The 25,048-nt window shown below is 41.3% G+C and overlaps 1 protein-coding gene and 2 long non-coding RNA genes across 3 annotated transcripts in view; 1 reads left to right on the top strand and 2 right to left on the bottom strand.

Annotated features, from left to right (window-relative positions):
- The window catches only part of LOC309511586, an 83,139-nt gene extending 71,084 nt beyond the window's left edge, over positions 1-12,055 (bottom strand). Inside the window, exon 1 of the long non-coding RNA XR_014210697.1 lies at positions 11,632-12,055. This is a non-coding gene — a long non-coding RNA (uncharacterized lncRNA). The remainder of the gene's footprint in view (positions 1-11,631) is intronic.
- Positions 23-2,991, bottom strand: LOC309511686 (uncharacterized protein; the record flags this gene model as incomplete). Its single annotated transcript, XM_082186927.1, has 3 exons — positions 2,546-2,991; positions 819-974; positions 23-297 (listed from the first exon to the last, which is right to left on the bottom strand). Exons 1-3 carry the CDS (start codon positions 2,916-2,918, stop codon positions 23-25), a joined length of 804 nt encoding a protein of 267 aa, XP_082043053.1. The 5' UTR covers positions 2,919-2,991.
- A 10,489-nt stretch (positions 12,056-22,544) lies between the features above and the next one.
- LOC309510481 lies at positions 22,545-24,666 on the top strand. The gene is made up of 2 exons (XR_014210374.1): positions 22,545-22,696; positions 23,700-24,666. It is a non-coding gene; the product is annotated as an uncharacterized lncRNA (long non-coding RNA).
- Positions 24,667-25,048: the final 382 nt, after the last annotated feature.

Genomic DNA, 25,048 nt, shown 5'->3' with positions numbered 1-25,048 from the left:
CAAATGAGCAAACTATGGGGTTTCAGTCCAGGGGTGGTGGAACAGCGTCCCGCCGGTTCAGTGTCTGTACAAGCTGGCTCAGGGTTCCCGGAAAGGCCTGGTTGAAGGACGACGTTGCAGCAATCTCCTCCCTCCTCAAAGCCGCTTCTAGTTCTCTTGCATGTGCTGCATCATCGAGTGCCATCTGTAAATGGCGCTCCCTCTGTGCCCGGTTCAACTCCATCTGCTCAACATCAGATGTCTGCATCTCCCTCAGGACAGTGAGATGCTCCTGTTCCCTCCGTCGTTTCCTCTGTCCTGTACAAAAAATAATTACAATGAATGAGTTACAATAAAGAAAAACAGACAACTCACGTTTCATTCACAGGTTGTGTGCGTTTTAAATTGTTCACATGTATTATCATTACATCTGCTACATAAAAAAAAAAAAAACAAGCCCACAACTTACTATTACAACAATATAACGACTTAACATCTGAGTCCACTATTTATTAGTAAATATCAACTTTTAATTACCATGTGTACAGTATAGGTGTACACTGTGTACATCTGGAAAGTTATACAAATACTGAACAGGTTTATTAATGAATCCTTGATTCCCATAACTGGGATATTATTAATATAACATAAACTTACTTGCATAACAACAGGAAGCATTGTTGTTATGCAAGTAAGTTTATGTTATATTAATAATAATAAAATATTATATATTAATGAGTTATTGATACGATTAATGATTAATGATATATTAATAAGTGTGTATAGATTCACAGACAACAGGCTAGAAGGGTTTACTTTTTCTCCTATTTTATACTAACCGGTTGCCGGTGTCGACGCTGCTGCGGGTCTTGGTGTCGATGCTGCTGATCGTGTGGGTGTCGATGGTACAACTGGTTCTGGTGCCGTTGTTGATGCCGGTGTCGACGTGGCATCAGTGGGAGACACTGAACCATTCTCACTCGTCGAAAAGGAATCTTAAATAGAAAGATCATACACGTCAACACACTACGAAATAGCAATGGCAGCTAGCAGCTAGCAACTAGTTAGAGCTAGCAGCAATTGTTATCTGCGACACAAGTTTACAGTCTTCGTTGTTATAACGAACTCTCAACGAAGGCGGTCGCATTTTCTTACCCTCCTCTCCCTTATCTCCCCTGCTTTGCTCCTCTCGTCTCGTCTAGTCTACTTGTACTTTGAGAGACTCTCTCCGCACTGCTCTCCAAACTAAGAAATTATGGAATTGATCAACTGGTCTCTCAGCGCAATTGACACCATCTTCTCGACGAGAAGCTTGGGTTCGGGGGAACCTGACTGCCCTGCCGGAACGTTTGCAGCTGGCTACACGATGGACGCGTGGGGGAAGTGGCGGGTCGTGTGTCTGGCGGCTCTTTCCGTGGAGGACATTGAAGACATCTACCTATTCGGAACTATGATAACAGGTTTTCTGCTGTTTGGATTAGGCATTGCCCTGGTTTATCGAGGAATTAAGAAGACGGTGACAGCTGTCCAAAACCCCATAAGGCTTCCCGTCATGATTGAAGCAGTGGGCAGAGCTGTCAGCACTCAGACTGTGACTTTGGTGACTTTGAACCAAAATATGGATAACATCTTGGAGAAGCTTACAGCTTTGCAAAGGCAAATGGATCGTTTCGGAGACCAAAATGGACCAGGGGCTGCGTAAATTGGAATGCAGCTACTCGTCCCAAGACCAAACAACCCCAATCTTATCTGCTTTCGGCCCCCCTCAACCAGCACTGGCCTTGGCCGAGGCTGCTGCTGGAACTACAACTCCCCCCGTGGAGCACTGCAGCGAGACGCTCTTGCGTTCCTTCCCCCATCCCCCACAGACACCTGCTGATTGTTGACTCTGTCTGGGACCTGATCAAGGCTGTCTCCATAGCAATTGCTGTGTTTCGCAATGAAATCCTGCGGACTGAGGCTAGATTAGGATGCCAGACGCAGCGGCTCTCCAGGCCTACACATACACGCACTACATATATACAGATATGCAATCACCACCCCATACCCTCATCCCTCGCCTTCGACGCTACATACCACCAGTCTGGCAGGCGGGTCCGACCAGCGCCGAAGAATGGCTGCAGGAACCGGATGGCTGCTTGTCTGTGCTGGGTTACCTCCATCCCAAACTATCCTCCCCTTTTGCAAGTCTTGTGTGTTCATGTTGTGTACTGATTATGTGCCAATGTTGCTGAGGTGTTTTTTACTGTTCCCAAACTGGACTCCTTACAGGAGCGTAGTCTGGGGGTGGCCTTTTTTTTCTCCTCACCTCTCCTCATGTTATGCTGTATTCTTTCCTAAAATGCTCTGTCTTCCTGTCCTGTCTACCCCCTTGTCATATTGTATGTATGTTTGTATGGACAGGTTGATGGCGGAATTTCGCTGGTACTTGTGACTAGTGACCAATAAAGCTATTCATTCATTCAATAAGTGAGCTTCAGCTTTCCAAAAGCCAGCCAACAGAATACAAAACTCTCAAGCAGAGTGCGCCTACAGGGTTTATGTAATGTAAACTTAAAACACTTACCATCCTCCTCCATCAGCGACTCCAACAAACTGGTGGCCGAGTCAAGTCCACCCTCCCTCCCGTTGCTCGCCGGTCTATGGCCGTAGATACCGTCCATCTGTTCGTACCACTTCCAGCTTTTTCGGTTTGAACCACTGCGGCCGTTGTGGTCCTTTACAGCTCTGTAGTCACTTTTCAGTTTTTTTAACTTTTCCCTACATTGCTGGAAAGTCCTGTTGTAGCCATGTGTGGACAGCAGTTCGGAGATTTCTTGATATACTTTTTCGTTCCTCGTTGCCCCATCAAGCTCTCGCTGGATCCTCTCTTCGGCAACCAAACAAAGGAAAGTCTGCACCTCCTCGTTTGACCACGGCGTATTCTTCCGAGTTGCCATAATTATTTGTAATAGATATATCACGCAATCTCTGGCCAAACTATTTAAAAATGGCGGGGTTATTCAGGATACTCCGTCTGGCGCGTGCAATGATGACGCAGTGAATAGTGACGATTCTCTCTGACCAATCAGCAGTCTGCCTTGTTTTCACGTCACATTTTAGTATCGCCTCAGCTCGCCTCAGCTCGCTCAGAACCTCGCTGGAGGTGGTACGAAAAAAAGTACCTGGAAGCTGGTACAGGTACAACTTTTACACAGTGGAAAACCAAACAGAGCCGAGTCGAGTCGAGTCGAGTCGAGCCGAGGCGAGCCGGTACTGTGTAGTGGAAAAGCGCCATAAGAAAGATAGATAAGTTAGTTAAAAAGATAGATTAGTTAAGAAAGAAAGATACGTTAGTTAGAAAGATAGATAGATTAGTTAGAAAGATAGAAAGATTAGTTAAAAAGAAAGAAAGATGGATTAATAAGAAAGAAAGATAGATAAGTTAGTTAGAAAGATAGATAGATTAGTAAGAAAGAAAAATAGATATGTTAGTTAGAAAGATAGATAGATTAGTAAGAAAGAAAGAAAAAAGATAGATAAGTTAGTTAGAAAGATATATAGATTAGTTAGAAAGAAATATAAGTTAGTTAGAAAGATAGATTAGTTAGAATGAAAGAAAGATAGATAAGTTAGTTAGAAAGATAGAAAGATTAGTAAGAAAGAAAGAAAGAAAGAAAGAAAGAAAGATAGGTTAGTTAGAAAGATAGATTAGTTAGAAAGAAAGAAAGATAGATAAGTTAGTTAGAAAGATAGATAGATTAGTAAGAAAGAAAAAAAGAAAGATAGATCGATAAGTTAGTTAGAAAGATAGATAGATTAGTTAGAAAGAAAGACAGATTGATAAGTTAGATAGATAGATAGATAGATAGATAGATAGATAGATAGATAGAAAACGTTTGAAAATAGATAGATAGATAGATATGGTTTGAAGATAGATAGATAGATAGATGATAGATAGATAGATAGATAGATAGATAGATAGATAGATAGATAGATAGATAGATAGATAGATAGATAGATAGATAGATAGATAGATATGGTTTGAAGATAGATAGATAGATGATAGATAGATAGATAGATAGAAAACGTTTGAAGATAGATAGATAGATAGATATGGTTTGAAGATAGATAGATAGATAGATAGATGATAGATAGATAGATAGATAGATAGATAGATAGATAGATAGATAGATAGATAGATAGATAGATAGATAGATAGATAGATAGATGGATAGATAAGGTTTGAAGATAGATAGATAGATAGATAGATAGATAGATAGATAGATAGATAAGGTTTGAAGATAGATAGATAGATAGATAGATAGATAGATAGATAGATAGATAGATAGATAGATAGATAGATAGATAGAAAAGGTTTGAAGATAGATAGATAGATAGATAGATAGATAGATAGATAGATAGATAAGGTTTGTAGATAGATAGATAGATAGATAGATAGATAGATAGATAGATAGATAGATAGATAGATAGATAGATAGATAAGGTTTGTAGATAGATAGATAGATAGATAGATAGATAGATAGATAGATAGATAGATAGATAAGGTTTGTAGATAGATAGATAGATAGATAGATAAGGTTTGTAGATAGATAGATAGATAGATAGATAGATAGATAGATAGATAGATAGATAGATAGATAGATAGATAGATAGATAGAAAAGGTTTGAAGATAGATAGATAGATAGATAGATAGATAGATAGATAGATAGATAGAAAAGGTTTGAAGATAGATAGATAGATAGATAGATAGATAGATAGATAGATAGATAGATAGATAGATAGATAGATAGATAGATAGATAGATAGATAGATAGATAGATAGATAAGTTATTAGTTAGACAGAAATAGCTTAAAGCTTAATTGAGTATCAATGGCTTCTAGCAGTTTACATTAAACATAGTTCAAACAGACATGGACTTTTGGTCAATGAAAGTCTATGGGATTTTTATGATTTTTAATATTAATTTTTAAGAAAACCATAACTCAAACCAGTCTGAAAAGATATAGCACACCAAGTCAGAACAGTATGAAGGTCTGACCCGAGTTTGGAGTATGTAGCTTGAACGGTCTAGGAGGAGTTAGAGTTGAAAATTTTTGGGTCAGAAGAAGAAGAAGAAGAAGAAGAAGAAGAAGAATAACTAGATGCGAAAGTTCGTCGAGACAAACTTTAAGTTGGCTTGAGAAAGTTTGGACCAGAACGTTTTTTTGCTAGGCGGTTGCTAGGATGTTGCTATGGTGTTGCTAGGGTATTTTGGGAGGTTGCTAGGGTGTTCTGGGTGGTTGCTAGGGTGTCCTGGGTGGTTGCTAGGGTCTTTTGGGTGGTTGCTAGGGTATTTTGGGTGGTTGCTAGGCGGTTGCTAGGGTGTTCTGGGTGGTTGCTAGGCGGTTGCTAGGGTATTTTGGGTGGTTGTTAGGGTATTCTGGGTGGTTGCTAGGCGGTTGCTAGGATAATTTGGGTGGTTGCTAGGGTCTTTTGGGTGGTTGCTAGGCGGTTGCTAGGGTTTTCTGGGTGGTTGCTAGGGTGTTTTGGGTGGTTGCTAGGCTATTTTGGGTGGTTGCTAGGGTCTTTTGGGTGGTTGCTAGGCGGTTGCTAGGGTATTTTGGGTGGTTGCTATGGTATTCTGGGTGGTTGCTAGGCGGTTGCTAGGGTATTTTGGGTGGTTGCTAGGGTATTCTGGGTGGTTGCTAGGCTATTTTGGGTGGTTGCTAGGGTCTTTTGGGTGGTTGCTAGGCGGTTGCTAGGGTATTTTGGGTGGTTGCTATGGTATTCTGGGTGGTTGCTAGGGTCTTTTGGGTGGTTGCTAGGCAGTTGCTAGGGTGTTTTGGGTGGTTGCTAGGGTGTTTTCGGTGGTTGCTAGGGTATTCTGGGTGGTTGCTAGGCGGTTGCTAGGATATTTTGGGTGGTTGCTAGGGTGTTTTGGGTGGTTGCTAGGGTGTTCTGGGTGGTTGCTAGGCGGTTGCTAGGGTGTTATGGGTGGTTACTAGGATGTTTTGTGTGGTTGCTATGGTGTTGCTAGGGTATTTTGGGTGGTTGCTAGGGTCTTTTGGGTGGTTGCTAGGCGGTTGCTAGGGTGTTTTGGGTGGTTACTAGGATGTTTTGGGTGGTTGCTAGGCGGTTGCTAGGGTATTTTGGGTGGTTGCTATGGTATTCTGGGTGGTTGCTAGGGTCTTTTGGGTGGTTGCTAGGCGGTTGCTAGGGTGTTTTGGGTGGTTGCTAGGGTGTTTTCGGTGGTTGCTAGGGTATTCTGGGTGGTTGCTAGGCGGTTGCTAGGATATTTTGGGTGGTTGCTAGGGTGTTTTGGGTGGTTGCTAGGGTGTTCTGGGTGGTTGCTAGGCGGTTGCTAGGGTGTTATGGGTGGTTACTAGGATGTTTTGTGTGGTTGCTATGGTGTTGCTAGGGTATTTTGGGTGGTTGCTAGGGTCTTTTGGGTGGTTGCTAGGCGGTTGCTAGGGTGTTTTGGGTGGTTACTAGGATGTTTTGTGTGGTTGCTATGGTGTTGCTAGGGTATTTTGGGTGGTTGCTAGGGTATTTTGGGTGGTTGCTAGGCGGTTGCTAGGGTGTTTTGGGTGGTTGCTAGGGTGTTTTGGGTGGTTGCTATGGTCTTTTAAGGTGGTTGCTAGGCGGTTGCTAGGGTGTTTTGGGTGGTTGCTAGGGTCTTTTGGGTGGTTGCTAGGATATTTTGGGTGGTTGCTAGGGTGTTCTGGGTGGTTGCTAGGTGGTTGCTAGGGTGTTCTGGGTGGTTGCTATGGTATTCAGAGCGGTAGATAGATAGATACACACACACACACACACACACACACACACACTCAGAGTTTATGAGTTTAGAGTTTATAAGTGTATAAATTGATGAGTTTATAAGTGTACAAGTTTTTGAGTTTAGAGTTTATAAGTTTAAATGAGTTTAGAGTTCAGAGTTTATTAACTTCAGATCAGTTTGAGTGTCTGAGCCGAGTTTGGAGTATGTAGAGTTAAAGCTCTAGGGCGAGTTTGAGTCAATAGTTTCCACAGAAGAATAATAATAATAATATTAATAATAAGTTTAAATAGGATTTCAATATGTTGGCTTTCTCAAGCCAACTTAACTAGATGCGAAAGTTCGTCGAGACAAACTTTATGTTGGCTTGAGAAAGTTTGGAGCAGAAAGTTTTTTGCTAGGCGGTTGCTAGGATGTTGCTATGGTGTTGCTAGGGTATTTTGGGAGGTTGCTAGGGTGTTCTGGGTGGTTGCTAGGGTCTTTTGGGTGGTTGCTAGGCGGTTGCTAGGGTGTTTTGGGTGGTTGCTAGGCGGTTGCTAGGGTGTTCTGGGTGGTTGCTAGGGTGTTTTGGGTGGTTGCTAGGGTCTTTTGGGTGGTTGCTAGGCGGTTGCTAGGGTGTTCTGGGTGGTTGCTAGGGTGTTTTGGGTGGTTGCTAGGGTCTTTTGGTTGGTTGCTAGGCGGTTGCTAGGGTGTTCTGGGTGGCTGCTAGGGTGTTATGGGTGGTTGCTAGGGTGTTTTGGGTGGTTGCTAGGCTATTTAGGGTGGTTGCTAGGGTCTTTTGGGTGGTTGCTAGGCGGTTGTTAAGGTCTTTTGGGTGGTTGCTAGGGTATTCTGGGTGGTTGCTAGGGTCTTTTGGGTGGTTGCTAGGCTATTTTGGGTGGTTGCTAGGGTCTTTTGGGTGGTTGCTAGGCGGTTGCTAGGGTATTTTGGGTGGTTGCTAGGGTCTTTTGGGTGGTTGCTAGGGTGTTCTGGGTGGTTGCTAGGGTATTTTGGGTGGTTGCTAGGGTATTATGGGTGGTTGCTAGGCGGTTGCTAGGATATTTTGGGTGGTTGCTAGGATGTTTTGGGTGGTTGCTAGGGTGTTCTGGGTGGTTGCTAGGCGGTTGCTAGGGTGTTATGGGTGGTTACTAGGATGTTTTGTGTGGTTGCTATGGTGTTGCTAGGGTATTTTGGGTGGTTGCTAGGGTGTTTTGGGTGGTTGCTAGGGTCTTTTGGGTGGTTGCTAGGCGGTTGCTAGGGTGTTTTGGGTGGTTGCTAGGGTCTTTTGGGTGGTTGCTAGGGTCTTTTGGGTGGTTGCTAGGGTGTTCTGGGTGGTTGCTAGGGTGTTCTGGGTGGTTGCTATGGTATTCAGAGCGGTAGATAGATAGATACACACACACACACACACACACACTCAGAGTTTATGAGTTTAGAGTTTATAAGTGTATAAATTGATGAGTTTATAAGTGTACAAGTTTTTGAGTTTAGAGTTTATAAGTTTAAATGAGTTTAGAGTTCAGAGTTTATTAATTTATGAGTTTAAGAGTTCATAAGTCTATGAATTCATGAGTTTATTAGTTAATTAGTTATTCAATTTAAGTTAATTAGTTTATAAGTGTATGAGATTAGAGTTTATTAGTTTAAATGAGTTTCATTGGCTAATATATATAGAATGGCAGTTTGAATTAGTTTTCAAGGGATTTAGATTTGAATTTTTGTCGGTTGGTGAGTTTGAATTTTTTTAGAATGCCCAATGTTAAGTCAATGGGAGTTTTTCCGAGTTTTGATCGTCATTTGTAGGAAAACCGTAAGTCCGATCAGTCTGAAAAAATATAGCAACTAACTTCAGATCAGTTTGAGTGTCTGAGCCGAGTTTGGAGTATGTAGAGTTAAAGCTCTAGGACGAGTTAGAGTCAACAGTTATTTACAGAAGAATAATAATAATATTAATAATAAGTTTAAATAGGATTTCAATATGTTGGCTTTCTCAAGCCAACATAATAATAATAATAATAACTAGATGCGAAAGTTCGTCGAGACAAACTTTAAGTTGGCTTGAGAAAGTTTGGACCAGAAAGTTTTTTGCTAGGCGGTTGCTAGGATGTTGCTATGGTGTTGCTAGGGTATTTTGGGAGGTTGCTAGGGTGTTCTGGGTGGTTGCTAGATGGTTGCTAGGGTGTCCTGGGTGGTTGCTAGGGTATTTTGGGTGGTTGCTAGGTGGTTACTAGGGTCTTTTAGGTGGTTGCTAGGCGGTTGCTAGGGTGTTCTGGGTGGTTGCTAGGGTGTTTTGGGTGGTTGCTAGGGTATTCTGGGTGGTTGCTAGGCGGTTGCTAGGATATTTTGGGTGGTTGCTAGGGTCTTTTGGGTGGTTGCTAGGGTGTTCTGGGTGGTTGCTAGGGTGTTTTGGGTGGTTGCTAGGGTATTCTGGGTGGTTGCTAGGCGGTTGCTAGGATATTTTGGGTGGTTGCTAGGCGGTTGCTAGGGTGTTTTGGGTGGTTGCTAGGATATTTTGGGTGGTTGCTAGGGTCTTTTGGGTGGTTGCTAGGGTGTTCTGGGTGGTTGCTATGGTATTCAGAGCGGTTGATATGGTGTTACTAGGTGGTTGGTAGTGGTCACAGATGGTTACTATGGAGTTTTTATAGAGTTCTTACTTAACTAATCGCTATTAGCATGTAGCTATTCACTGCTAGCATGTGTAGCATGTTGAAAGTGCTGTTTGCTAGCATGAGTCAAAAGAGCCAAACCTCATCTCTATACGATGTTCTGATACAGAAGCTGTGTCTGAAACCGCTCACTCGTTCACTCATTCACTAATCCCTACATAGTGAATGGCAGTTGAGTGCACTACATCAGCAAAGAGTGAACGAAAATGAGTGAGCGAATTCGGACGCTGACATAATTATCACGCGCCAGAGAGCTCGGACAATTTCGTCATAAACATTACTTACCCATCTTTGATATTTCCTTTTTTGGCTGTATGAATTGTATGTAACAATTGTATGTATGTATTGGTCACGTTTATTGCGTTATTTGATTTAAAAAAAAGACTTGCTTGTCATATTTATTTACTTTTTACATTTATATGTGAAAATAAAAGAGAACAAAACACTACACAACACATTTGTTTATTCAAATATAGATATAACGTTATATAAATAAATAAATAAATAAATACATAAAACTGTCCAAAAAAAAAAAACTCTGTTATTTAAACATTACTTTCATTACTTTCGCGGGGTTTCCAGTCAGTCAAATGATTGTTAAGTGTCCTTAAATGATTGTTTTATATCTCGCGTGCGCCGTTGCCATGGTGACATTGTTGCCGTCCGTCATATTTATTTTTCATTCGCGCTCTATCGCCTTATCGTGTTGGATTGTGGGTAAAAGTGTCTCAGCAAGTGTACATCGGATGTACACTCGAATTCAGAGAGGATTGTGGGTAAAAGTAGTGAACGAATGTAGGGAATGATGTCGTTCACTCAGAATTCGGACACCACTACAAAATGGCCGACACCCTAAATAGTGCACTATATAGTGGATAGGGAGCGATTTCAGACACAGCTAGAGATATAGGTCTTGCAAAACGGTTGCTAGGATACTCAAGTTTGGTTGCTATGGAGTTGCTTGGGAGCTGGGAGCTTTAAACTTAAGAAGTTTAAATTGGTTTAAAGTTTAAAGTAGTTTGAAGTTTATGACAGAGAGACAGATAGATAAATAAGTTAGATAGATAGATGCACACACACACACACACACACACACACACACACACACACACACACACACTCAAACAGACTACCTCGCTCACACACTCACTCAGACACACACACACACACACACACTCAGAGTTTATGAGTTTAGAGTTTATAAGTGTATAAATTGATGAGTTTATAAGTGTACAAGTTTTTGAGTTTAGAGTTTATAAGTTTAAATGAGTTTAGAGTTCAGAGTTTATTAATTTATGAGTTTAAGAGTTCATAAGTCTATGAATTCATGAGTTTATTAGTTAATTAGTTATTCAATTTAAGTTAATTAGTTTATAAGTGTATGAGATTAGAGTTTATTAGTTTAAATGAGTTTCATTGGCTAATATATATAGAATGGCAGTTTGAATTAGTCTTCAAGGGATTTAGATTTAAATTTTTGTCGGTTGGTGAGTTTGAATTTTTTTAGAATGCCCAATGTTAAGTCAATGGGAGTTTTTCCGAGTTTTGATCGTCATTTGTAGGAAAACCGTAAGTCCGATCAGTCTGAAAAGGGAAAGCAACTAACTTCAGATCAGTTTGAGTGTCTGAGCCGAGTTTGGAGTATGTAGAGTTAAAGCTCTAGGACGAGATAGAGTCAACAGTTTTTCACAGAAGAAGAATAATAATAAGTTTAAGTACAATATCAGTAAGTTGGCTTTCTCAAGCCAACTTAATAATAAGTTTAAATAGGATTTCAATATGTTGGCTTTCTCAAGCCAACATAATAAGTTTAAATAGCATTTCAGTAAGTTGGCTCTCTCAAGCCAACTTAATTATAAAAGTCTATAATGTGTTATGTGTATACTTGGCCAAAGATATGTGTTTTTTGTCTAGATTTGAACTGACAGAGAGTGTCTGCTTCCCGGACAATGTTAGGAAGACCGTTCCAAAGTTTTGGTGCTAAATAGGAAAAGGATCTACCGCCAGCAGTTGATTTTAATATTCTAGGTATTATCAACTGGCTGGAATTTTGAGATCGCAATAAACGTTAAGGACTATAATGCGTTAAGAGGTCGCTCAAGTACTGGGGAGATAAACCATTTAGTGGTTTGTAAGTGATCAGCAATATTTTAAAATTGATGCAATGTTTAATATGCAGTGTTGACAGAACCAGGCTAATCTGGTCATACTTCCTGGTTCTGGTAAGAACTCTAGCTGCTGCATTTTGGACCAGCTGTAGTTTATTATTTATTTAATTTATTAAGCATGCAGGGCAACCACCCATTATAGCATTACAATAATCTAGCCTTGATGTCATGAACGCATGAACTAATTGTTCCGCATTAGTTATTGAGAGCATATGACGTAATTTAGATATATTTTTAAGATGGAGAAATGCAGTTTTACAGATACTAGACATGTGACTTTCAAATGAAAGATTGGTATCAAAGAGCACACCCAGGTTCCTAACCGACAACGAAGACTTGACAGAGCAGCCATCAAGTGTTAGACAGTATTCTAGGTTATTATGTGAGGACGTTTTTTGTCCAAAAATTAGAATCTCTGTTTTTTTCAGAATTAAGTAGTAGGAAATTACTAGTCATCCAGTTTTTCATATCAGCTATGCATTCCGTTAATTTTGTGAATTGGTAAGTTTCGTCAGGGTGTGATATAGAGCCGAGTATCATCAGCATACCAGTGTAAACTAATGCCATGCTTCCTAATGATATCTTCTAAGGGTAGCATGTACAGACTGAACAGAAATGGTCCTAGTAAGGAGCCTTGTGGTACGCCATTCTGAACTTTTGATCGATAAGACTTCTCTTCATTTACTGCTAGAAACTGATAACGGTCAGATAAGTATGATTTAAACCATGCTAATGCAATTCTACTAATGCCAACCTAATTTTCGAGTCTATTTAAAAGAATGTTGTAGTCAATAGTATAAAATGCAGCACTAAGATCAAGTAACACTAATAGAGAGATACAACCAGGATCGGATGATAAGAGCAAATCATTTGTGACTCTAATAAGAGCTGTCTCAGTACTATGGTACTAGATAATGATCTGAGATGTCATCGCTCTGCTGTAGAATTTCAACGGCATCAACATTGATTCCATGTGATAATATTAGATCTAGAGTATTATTACAACAATGAGGATTTACCACATAATCAATGTAACTGAAGGATGGGTTTGTTCAGTTGAAAGTAGTTTACATACCTCTTAGAAAATCTGAAAGACATTTACCTAAGAAAAGGTAGAGAAGGGTCATTTTCAGCAAAAAAGAAATGTCCCTTTTCCAGGATACAGTATTTTTAAAGATAATTTTGTGTAATATCCAAATAAGTTTTAAAGATCTTTATTGGAAAGGGTTTAAAAATGTTTTTCATACTTTTTCAATGAACTATAAACAATTGCACATACACCTGTGGAAAACAACAAAGTACAAAGAAAAAATATAATTCATGGCTCTTGTCTGAATAACTTTTGTAACTTTAATAAGGATAAATCTATATTTAATTTATACAGTGAAGACTATTGCCAAAGACCTGCCAGGCTCTACACCCAGCCAATCGCAGCGCACAGTCTAACCAAAATACTGATTCACACACACCTGCACGCCATCTCCCTCGCCACCAGGGGCCCGTTCTTCGTACATCACTAACTCAGTTAGCTGGATTTGATTGTTGACGATTTGGCATGATCTTGGATTGTTTGGTTCTTCGAAGCTCATCCTGGACTTGCTGTCATAGCAACAGGTCCGTAAGCTTAAACCTGCTCGGGAGCAGGCTTATTTCATGTAAACAGGATTAGACTGCGGCTCATAAGCGGAGCTGATACGGGAAGTCCAGCGCAGCGCGATAGTGCACTTTCTGATATATATATTTTTCTCGTGACTCGTGAGATTGTCGTTTACATTATTAATTTGTTGGAAAAGCACATTTATTTTCAACTTGTCGGAGTCGGGCTTTAACTACAGCACAAACTGTTTGCATTGCCCTAAGATTATTTGCGAGTGGCTCTTTCCTTTGGAGAACTTGATGGAAAGTGCTGTCTGTCGTGTCATTCGGAGTTTACCTGGTGCTTTTAGGTTTAAAAAACAGTTTTAGGTTTTTGTGTGGCATTTCCAAGCCACTTAAGACCCCAATGTTGTAAAGCAGTTTTTTTTTAAAGCAGTTTTTTTAGGCTATCATATTTTTTTATGAGGATCATGCAATCATGACCATGCCGATTACAGTAGCCTATATGTCACTCAGGGATACTCCACTTTAAAATAAAAATTCTGCCATCATATACTCACCCTCATGTTGTTTCAAACCTGTATGAATTTCTTTCTTCTGTTGAACAGAAAGGAAGATATTTAGAAGAATATCAGTTACCAGACAGTTTCTGGTCTCATTGACTTCCATAGTAGGCTATGTTTTTTTCCTACTATGGAAGTCAATGAGACCAGAAACTGTCTGGTTACTGATATTCTTCTATCTTCTTTCTGTTCAGCAGAAGAAAGAAATTCATAAAGGATTGAAACAACATGAGGGTGAGTATATGATGGCAGAATTTTCATTTTAAAGTGGAGTATCCCTTTAACTAACGTGACTGGTACCATAGACTATAGACTGCCATCAAGGCCTCAATGAAGGGGATTATGTGAACAGAAAGGGGGTTCACAATGTAAATGTGCAGCCAAGTTACTATTGTGATTCTTAATATTCCAGATTATACCAAATAAAAAAAGCATTTGACTAAAATCTTCCATATCACAAATGTGAAAGCAAAATGGCCAGGATCTGTGCATGACTTAAGAATTTTCAGAGATTCACATTTATGCACATTATTTGAAAGTGGTAAGGAAAGTTCCACAATTAAATATCAAGCTCACTGTATTACATATGTCATGATTCTGGCTTTTCCTATCCTTTTCCGCCCTCTTCTGGTCACTTCATTCTTTACACCCACTTGTTTTACGCACGCTATCAATCACTCACTCACTTTGTTCCAGCTGTTTCCTATCTTCTCCTGTTCTACCCTAAGTGCTTCGCACCTGTCCCCTTTTCTCTCTGATTACGTTTGCTACTTCTTCTCTCTCTTTCTCCTGCCTCTTTGTCGGATTGTTCGTTGACTTCAGTTGAATGAAGAACAGTGTTACCTTCTCGCTCTACCCTTTTCCTGTCCTGTCCTATCCTATCCTATCCTGTCCTGTCGTGTCCTGTCGGGGAATTCATCTAGCAGCAAGTATTTTACAACTCATGCTCTAACCAGCTCTCTGTGTCCAGTGAAATGCTTGACTGTGCTGCTGCTGTTCCCCGCTGTGTGTCTACTATGCATCCATCTCTGTGACCTGAGGCTAGCCACCTGCTGTGTTCTCGCATCGCCGCTGACTGCTGTCTAAATACTGTTTACAAGAGGATTATTTCTGTTTATGATTACTGGCCGTATTTTTGGCTGTTTCTGTTGTCAATTATCTACAAAGAAGATTTCTGTTGAACTGCTCTGCTGGAGGCTACCTCATTTACTTTCTATTAAAAGACTGATTCACTGTCACTCGCTATTGGGTCTTCTCTCACCTCATAACAGTACAATCCGACCAAGATGGACCCAGCGAGTGAGACTCCCTTTCAAGTTGCTGTCGAGCGTCAAGGTGCTTTACTGGGCAGGCATGAAGAGGAGCTGGTCGCCACAAGACGCGTGGTGGAATTCCTGGCTGCGCAGGTGTCTGATCTGACCGCGCAACTTCATCATCTTCGTCAAGAACCCTCTTCATCTTCTCTGCTGCCCTCGTCTCCAGAGCCTAGAATAAATAATCCACCGTGTTACTCGGGTGAGCCAACACAGTGTCGTTCATTCTTGACTCAGTGTGAAGTAATCTTCTCTCTTCAACCATCTACTTACGCCAGGGACCGCGCCAAGGTCGCATTTGTGATCTCCCTCCTTACTGGACGGGCTCGTCAGTGGGGAGCGGCCAGCTGGGATGCTGAGGCGGATTTCCTGGATCGATTTTCCTCGTTCAAGGAGGAGATGATTCGTGTCTTCGATCGCTCCGCTCATGGTCCTGAGGCTTCCCGCTTGCTCTCTTCTCTTCGTCAAGGGAGGCGTTCTGCCGCTGATTTCTCAATTGAGTTTCGCACTCTTGCCACGACTTGCGGCTGGAATGAGCCGGCGCTGGTGGCCCGCTTCCTGGAAGGTCTCAACACCGAGGTCAGGGACGAGATCCTCGCCAGGGAGATTCCCAGTCGTCTCGATCCACTCATCGACCTCGCCATCAGAGTGGAGAAGCGTTTCGACTTGCGACAACGAGCCAGAGGTACGAGACCGTTTCTTTCTCTCCGCCCCCAGCCTCTTCTCTTTCATCATCTGTCGCGGAACCCATGCAGCTGGGAGGCTTACGAATCTCCTCGAAGGAACGAGAACGAAGAATTATGAACCGGCTCTGTCTCTACTGTGGCTCCGACAAGCACTTTGTGTCGACGTGTCAAGTAAAAGCCAACGCTCGCCAGTAATAGGAGGGATACTGGCGAGCGCTACTTCTCTGGTCCCTTCTCATCAAGCCAACACTACCATTCCTGTTCATCTGCATTGGCAAGGATTCGCTGTCTCTACCAACGCCATGATTGACTCTGGGGCCGAGGGGAATTTCATTGACGAGACGTGGGCCCGTGAGCAAGGTATTCCTCTCAATGAACTGAAAGAGGCCACTCCCCTTTTTGCCCTAGATGGTAGTTCCCTGCCCAAGATCTGCCGTGAGACTGTTCCTGTGTCTCTCACGGTCTCAGGCAATCATCGCGAGACCATTTCCTTTTTAATTTTTCGTTCTCCTTTTTCTCCCATAGTCCTAGGACATCCTTGGCTAAAATTGCATAATCCCCATATTGACTGGTCTAAGGGAACCATCCTATCATGGAATCTGTCGTGTCATGTTAAATGTCTTGTCTCTGCCATACCTCCTGTTTCTTCTGTTTCTGTGTTTCAGGAGGAGCCAGGAGATTTGTCTGGAGTGCCGGAGACGTATCACGACTTGCGAGCGGTTTTCAGCCGTTCACGGGCCACTTCTCTCCCTCCTCACCGTCCTTACGATTGTTGTATCGATCTTCTTCCCGGTACTACACCACCACGCGGTAGATTGTATTCTTTGTCGATTCCTGAGCGTAAGGCTCTCGAGAATTATCTCTCTGAGGCTCTAGATGCGGGTACCATAGTTCCCTCTTCCTCCCCTGCCGGCGCGGGTTTTTTTTTTTGTGAAAAAGGTTCCTTGCGTCCCTGTATAGATTATCGAGGGCTCAATGACATTACGGTAAAGAATAGATATCCTTTGCCGCTTATGTCATCTGCTTTTGAGATCTTGCAGGGAGCTAAGTTTTTCACAAAATTAGACCTGCGCAATGCCTACCATTTGATACGCATAAAGGAGGGCGACGAGTGGAAGACCGCGTTCAATACTCCTCTCGGGCACTTTGAATACCGGGTTCTTCCTTTCGGGCTCGTAAACGCTCCCGCTGTCTTCCAAGCACTTATTAATGACGTCCTTCGCGATATGCTCAATATCTTTGTCTTTGTTTACCTAGACGACATTCTGATCTTTTCACCCTCGCTTCAGGTTCATGTACAGCACGTTCGACGCGTTCTTCAGCGCCTGTTAGAGAACCGTCTCTTTGTCAAGGCGGAGAAGTGCTCTTTTCACACGCAGTCTGTAGTTTTTCTCGGTTCCGTTATTTCGGCGGAGGGAATTAGTATGGACCCTGCAAAGTCCAAGCGGTCACAGATTGGCCAGTTCCTGATTCACGCACAGCCCTTCAGAGATTCCTTGGTTTTGCTAACTTTTATCGCAGGTTCATTCGAAATTTTAGTCAAGTGGCAGCACCGTTAACCGCGCTTACGTCATCCAAGTCTTGTTTTGTCTGGACCGATTCCGCTCAGAGTGCGTTCGAGCGTCTTAAGAGTCTTTTCTCTACAGCTCCCATTTTGATTACTCCTAACATTTCTAACCAGTTTATTGTCGAGGTCGATGCTTCAGAGGTGGGTGTTGGGGCCATTCTTTCCCAACGCTCATTCCTTGATGACAAGGTACACCCTTGTGCCTATTTTTCTCACCGTCTTTCGCCTTCAGAACGCAATTATGATGTCGGTGACCGCGAGTTACTCGCCATTCGTTTGGCTTTGGAAGAGTGGCGTCACTGGTTAGAGGGAGCATCGGTTCCTTTCATAGTATGGACCGATCATCGTAATCTCGAATACATTCGTTCCGCTAAGCGTCTGAACGCGCGTCAGGCTCGTTGGGCTCTTTTCTTCGCCCGTTTCGAGTTTACCATTTCGTATCGTCCAGGGTCTAAGAATGTAAAACCCGACGCGCTCTCTCGTCTTTTCGATTCCTCTGAGGTCACTCCAACCCAGGAGGTTATTATTCCTCCTGCACGGGTGGTTGGGGTGACGATTTGGGGAATAGAGAGACTTGTCAAACGTGCGCTCGCTCGCTCGCTCCGTTCCGCCGCGAGGCTGTCCTAAACACTTACTTTTCGTTCCTGTCTCTGTTCGGCGCGCGGTCCTTCAATGGGCCCATACCTCCAAATTGGCAGCCCATCCCGGTGTTAGGGGTACCCTTGCTTTAGTTAAACAGCGTTTTTGGTGGCCGTCCCGTGAGAAGGATATTCGTCGCTTTGTTGCTGCATGCGCCGTTTGCGCTCAAACCAAGTCCAGTCATTCTCCTCCTACTGGCCTTTTAAGACCGTTGCCTGTTCCGTCTCGTCCGTGGTCACACATAGCTCTCGATTTTATTACTGGGCTCCCCTCGTCGGCGGGTCATACCGTTATCCTTACTGTCGTTGATCGCTTCTCTAAAGCCGCACATTTCATCCCCCTTCCTAAACTTCCCTCCGCCAAAGAGACGGCGCAGATAATGGTCGATCACGTTTTTAAGCTCCATGGTCTCCCCTCCGATGTTGTTTCTGACAGGGGTCCCCAATTCGCTTCTCAATTTTGGAAAGAATTTTGTCGTCAGATCGGAGCTTCCGCGAGTCTCTCGTCTGGGTTCCACCCCCAGACCAATGGTCAGGCCGAACGCGCAAACCAAATTGTCGGCCGCATCCTGCGCAGTCTTGCTTTTAAGAATCCCACGTCTTGGTCCGAGCAGCTCCCCTGGGCTGAATACGCCCATAATTCTCTTCCGTCCTCCGCTACAGGACTCTCGCCTTTCCAGAGTTGCCTTGGGTATCAACCGCCTTTATTCTCTTCCCAAGATCCAGACTCGTGCGTTCCGTCGGTTCAAGCTTACATTAAACGTTGCAAACGAACCTGGAAGAGGGTTAGATCAGCTCTTTGTCGTTCTAGAACTAGGATGTGCGTTGCAGCTAATAGGCGTCGTGTCAAGAGTCCCCGCTATCTTTGCGGTCAAAGGGTGTGGCTATCCACCCAGAATCTGCCACTTCAATCCATTTCACGGAAGCTGGCTCCTCGGTTTATCGGTCCTTTTCGGATTTCTAAAATTATCAGTCCTGTCTCAGTCAAATTGAAGCTACCTCCTTATCTCAGACGCGTCCACCCGGTCTTCCATGTCTCATGCATTAAGCCCGTTATTCGCGCCCCGTCTTGTCCTTCGCATCCTCCTGTCTTAGTCGAGGGGACTCCGGTTTATAGAGTCCGTAAGCTTCTGGACGTTCGCCGTCGTGGTCGCGGTTACCAATATTTGGTAGACTGGGAGGGGTACGGTCCGGAGGAGAGAAGTTGGATTCCATCTCGGGACGTCCTGGACCGTTCGCTTATCGATGATTTCCTCCGCTCTCGCCAGTCTTCCTCCTTGGGAGCGCCAGGGGGCGCTCGTTGAGGGGGGGGTACTGTCATGATTCTGGCTTTTCCTATCCTTTTCCGCCCTCTTCTGGTCACTTCATTCTTTACACCCACTTGTTTTACGCACGCTATCAATCACTCACTCTCTTTGTTCCAGCTGTTTCCTATCTTCTCCTGTTCTACCCTAAGTGCTTCGCACCTGTCCCCTTTTCTCTCTGATTACGTTTGCTACTTCTTCTCTCTCTTTCTCCTGCCTCTTTGTCGGATTGTTCGTTGACTTCAGTTGAATGAAGAACAGTGTTACCTTCTCGCTCTACCCTTTTCCTGTCCTATCCTGTCCTGTCGTGTCCTGTCGGGGAATTCATCTAGCAGCAAGTATTTTACAACTCATGCTCTAACCAGCTCTCTGTGTCCAGTGAAACGCTTGACTGTGCTGCTGCTGTTCCCCGCTGTGTGTCTACTATGCATCCATCTCTGTGACCTGAGGCTAGCCACCTGCTGTGTTCTCGCATCGCCGCTGACTGCTGTCTAAATACTGTTTACAAGAGGATTATTTCTGTTTATGATTACTGGCCGTATTTTTGGCTGTTTCTGTTGTCAATTATCTACAAAGAAGATTTCTGTTGAACTGCTCTGCTGGAGGCTACCTCATTTACTTTCTATTAAAAGACTGATTCACTGTCACTCGCTATTGGGTCTTCTCTCACCTCATAACAACATACACTTATGCTGATCCTAACAGAACTGCATTTTTTCATCGGTGATTATGACATGTTCCTGCCTGCAGACAGGTGTTTTATGACCCCATTCCCTGACCCAAACCAGTTACAATGCAGCTCTAGCCAGGACAAGGGCACACAATGAAATGAACTTTGGCTAACTAAAGGGAAGATTTCAGTGTCTGAAAAGTCTGAGGGGTTGCACACCTGACAGGGCCTGTGACATTGTTGCATGTGCCATATTACACAACATTGCCACACATTTTTTTTTTAATGTTTAATAAAAGACAAATATGCTTAGTTCCTTGAGAATTATTTCAATTGTTCTTTGTAAAGAAAAGCCAGTGGTCAAGTCCCTGCAACAAGAGATAGACACATACCTCATGCAACAAATAAAAAGGAAAAGTTGGCTATCCGATTGTTAAGTCTGACGTCACGCGTGACGTTTTGGGTCCAAGCGCTCCTCTCGTCCAGAAATAACAACGTGGAACCTGTACATTTATTTACGATGACGTCCTTCTTAGTGAGGCACCCTTGGCGGTCAAAAAGGGTTTAAATTCCTTTAACACCAACAGAGTGGTTAGTGTAGCTCATCACTCAGGTGGCATAATTAAGGGTAGAGTCCAGGCATCAATGAAAAAGAAGATTTACGAGGTTGAAGTGAGTTAGCTCGGGACACGGGACACAGCACTGCGGCATTGTAAAAACACTCAATAATAACCAAAACACTAGCGAAAGCGGTAGGTAGGTAGAGAGGACCTGGACTTTGGACCCGGAAAGAGTATTGGTTACGTCACGACTTAACAACCGAATACACTGCCCACCTGTAGGCCTATGTCTCCTCTGTCTGTGCAGACTCTTCTGTAGGCCTTTCTGTAGATGTGGAATCCTGCAACTTATATTGCAGCCATAAATCATACAAGTATAAATTAAGTAAAGTTATTTATGCACTTGCAGGTAGGCTAGTTCCTCCATATGACAGTTATCTGAGAGGGTTTATTCACTGTCCAGTGCAATGGAAACAAATGGACATTACAAAGTCTTATACTTTCTTTCCTAAAAAAATGTCCACTTACTGCACATATTTCAGCTACCACTTTCTTGGGAACAGATACAAGTGTTGGTGTATTATGTAAAGGTGCACAAAAGAGGAAAACACAATGTCATTACAATGAACTACACTCTGGAAAAATATTTTTACATTAATATAAGTTTATTAGTTTTCACTTTCACAAGTCAAAGCAATTCATCATTACTCAAGATTTAACAGTTGAAATGACTATACAGCCTTAATTTAATGCAGCAAAAATTATTTTACAGTGTAGGCTACTAAGATCTTTTCTTCTTTTTTTTTTTTTTTTGCTCAGCCTTTTTCTTGGTTGCTTTTATAAACAGCCAACCATTTATTTAACAGTGTCTTTTATAAAAGAGACTATAATATAACTAAAAATTACCATTATGTAGAATATTTTTGTACTTCACTTTTGTTTGTTCCCATGTTCTAGTGTGGTGACTCTGACATTACAATGAACAAAGTAATTATGCAATTATTCAAATACAAAAATATAGGCTAATAAGTGATAAAAACATCTAACATGGCCACTTCTAACGGATTTAAATTGTCTGCTACTTTTTGCCAGCCCTCTCTCCTGGCTTTTGCAGACTTTGAGGTGTTCCCTGGCGTTTTGCATTAAAACATTAAAATTCCGAATAAACTTCGACTATTAGTTCTTGCTCTGCTGAGGAGAAAAACTGAGCGCGCTCTTTGGCCACGCTGAACAGCCAATAGCAGCGTTGCTGATCAATGTTTCTACTATCGATACATATCCCCTTTTAAACCAGCGCATGAACCCTCAGATAACTCAATCCCGCGATACTAATCCTATCCGGCAAGTGTGTTCGAAGAACCGAGTTAGCAAGATCATGATTAGCACGATGATATCATCTTGGATGTGTCATTTGATCTCGGATGTAATAAGCAACGTACGAAGAACGAGCCCCCACATCGACATTTGATTACTTTATTCAATTTCTGTACTTGAAAAGTGAAAACTATTGTTCGGCCCACCTGAAAATCCTGAAAAGCATGGGTTATTTCATTTATGCTTGTTCTATTGTATTTATTTGTGCGACTCCTATTATTTGTTATTTTATTACTGACTGTTTACTTGTTTTTAATAAAAATGTATTAGGCTAGTAGTTTTTGCTGTAGCAAAATAGGAATCGAGAATTTTATGGAATTAATTTTGATCCAATAATAATGAACGTAACTTTTCAAGAAACTAATGAAAATATAAATTGAAACTGAATAAAATATCTTTGAAACTGAAAAAGAATAATCGCAGGCAAATTTTTTGACTTCGTTTTTAATACACTGCATGTTTTGCTAACTATTTCTCATATTTCGTTCGCTGATCTGAACTTACAAATGCGCTTCCAGAGATTTCATTTACGCTTCTGAAGTTTTCGTTTACGCTCCCAGAGTTTTCGTTTGCTGTTCTGACACATTTCTCTCGTGGGGGCGGGGCTAGTAGAAGTGTGCTCTTATTGGCTACTGAGTTTTTGATTGACAGTTTCTTCACCTGGAAGTGAAGACGTCAGTGCTGTGTTTATGTGTGGATGTGAGCGTCTGTAAGCGCAACTTTCTATTTCATTTTAATGATATTAAGTTTATATCTGTATTTTTGTGCTGCTACACTATATTGTTGAGATGATTTCTTATAGAAGGAATAGTACAGACGAATGATATCATTATCATTAGCCATCGTCGCTATAAGGTTACTGGATAGCCTACTCGTGGTAAGTCAGATTTATTTATTTTTAATCAATACTATTGCCTACTAATACTATTTATAATACAGTACTGGCTTTTTTTCAGGTGAGAGCCCATAACATTATACAGCTGTGTTGTCTTGATTTAACTTAGCCCAATCATTACATGACTTATCTACATTCGGTTACAGTCTTCGATTATATCATATTTCCCCCCAGCCACCCCAAACAACATTGTGCTAGAGTACTGTACAGTACTGTAGCCTACAGTACAAAAAGTACTGTATCAGTCAATGATGCCATTGGACCAGAGCGCTGTCAATCACTGCCTGATTCAACTTGGCAATGTAAAGCCTTTTTTTTACCATGCCAATAAAGCTATTTAAACCTGAATTTCTCAATTGCTGATTAATTTGCGATGCAGAGTTTTTGAAAGAGGAGAGAAACGACTTGACCACAGAACACGTCTCTGTTCATAATAATAAACACTCAATTATTTTGAAGTATCTTGAAAATTATTTAATTATTTTGAAATTATTTATTCTGATTACTTTTGTGTGATAAAGATGACTGATAGATAAAGCTATTATATGTAGCTAGTATGAGTAAATGCTTTTTCTGTGTCCATATTTGACTAATAATAATGCCAAAAATTGCACTTCAAATGAACATTTCTGAGAAAAATGTTTAATCTTTAATAGTCTTTAATAATAAATATATGTCCAAATTAAAACCTTAATACATGCAAGTAATTATGACTGAAAACATCCAGCAACTGGGGAATACACAGCCATGGATATATGTTTATAGGGGTATACAGCCATCTACTGGTTACACAACAGTATTACATAATGATAAATGCTTCATGACTCCCGAGGTAAATATTTAAGCTAGTACTGTAAAATCCCTTAAAACATTTATATAATTTGTTTGGAAAAAATATTGTAAATCTGCAACTTGTTACTGTATGTGGGGGTTCAAAGTAGTTTGTATTGTTAGATTATAATTCATTTCCTCTCTCATTTTCCAGGAGTGGAGCAACTTTTCCATAAACAAAATTCTGATGCTGACACAGAGGATGGAGTGATAGTACCAGATATGTCCCTATCAGACAATAATCTTACTTTGTTCAGACACATCACCTTTGAATGACTGGGATCTTGATCTTCAGACACCTTGCACTTTATTCTTATTAGTCTATGCTGATCTTGGATTAGCATACCAACAGGCAGCATATGAATGTTAAGGGCATAGTTCACCCAAAAATACAATTCTCACTTATTTTACTCACCCTCATGCTGTCCCAGATGCATTTTACTTTCTTTCTACAGATAAACACGAATTAAGATTATAAGGAAAGTAATCCATCTCTGCGAGTCCTAAAGACGCTTTAAAAACCACACACAGTGAGCGTGACGGTAATCCATGCGACCTCAGTGAATGAATCAATGCCTTCTGAAGTCAAACAATAGGCTAGATAAAAGAAATACTAATAATGTAAACTGTTTTAACTATTAAAAATCACTTCCGACCAACTGTCTTGCGTACATGGGTTACAATCCACTTGTATTATGGACTCACAGAGATGGATTATTTCCTTAAAAATCTTTGTCTATGTTTATGTGAAGAAGAAAGTCATATACATCTGGGATGGCATGAAGGAGTAAATGATGAGAGAATTCTAATTTTTTGGGTGGACTATCCTTGTACTGCTTGTATCCAGTCACTGCTTTGTTACTTGAACTGCAACAGGAACTGCTCAAAGAATCATTGCAACATTTAAAATGTATATGAATTTTTAAAATGTATTCTGTATTTGTAATTTTTCATTTTGTATAGTAATGTATATGAGAATACTGTACATGTAGGCCTATATTATGCAGTTAATGTTTTGTGAATTCTGGTCTTTCCTGTCACAACATAATTGCATCCAAGACCTTCACTTCGATACTTGTGTATATGCTTTAGTGACAATAAAGAATGTAAATTTAATTGAATTCATATTTTCAATTACATTAATTTAACTGGTTGTATAAGTCACAATTGAAATGGTTGATGATTGTTGAAATATATTTACAATTTTAAATCTTAGAAGGTAGTATTAATGAAATGAAATAACTAAATACAATTATCAGTAAAAAAAAATGGCAACAAGAACATTCTTTGTGTGACATATGTAATGAAATGCCCTCTGAGGTTTGTATCATCTGACAGCAGGCCACGATTGTAATTTTCATATTGTTTAAATTCCTCTTATTTAAGTGATAATTAATTTTGATGGTGTAAATGTATATCATACTAACAATGAGTAGTGTGATGGCCATGGTTGCCAACCTTGATTAACATTACCTGAAGTGAAACTTTCTTGACGGCTGAATA

This window comes from Leuciscus leuciscus (assembly GCF_965113295.1).
Source record: "Leuciscus leuciscus genome assembly, chromosome: 12".
Taxonomy (NCBI): domain Eukaryota; kingdom Metazoa; phylum Chordata; class Actinopteri; order Cypriniformes; family Leuciscidae; genus Leuciscus; species Leuciscus leuciscus.
The sequence above is the reverse complement of the archived record's forward strand: the minus strand, read 5'-3'. Positions and strand labels throughout refer to the sequence as shown.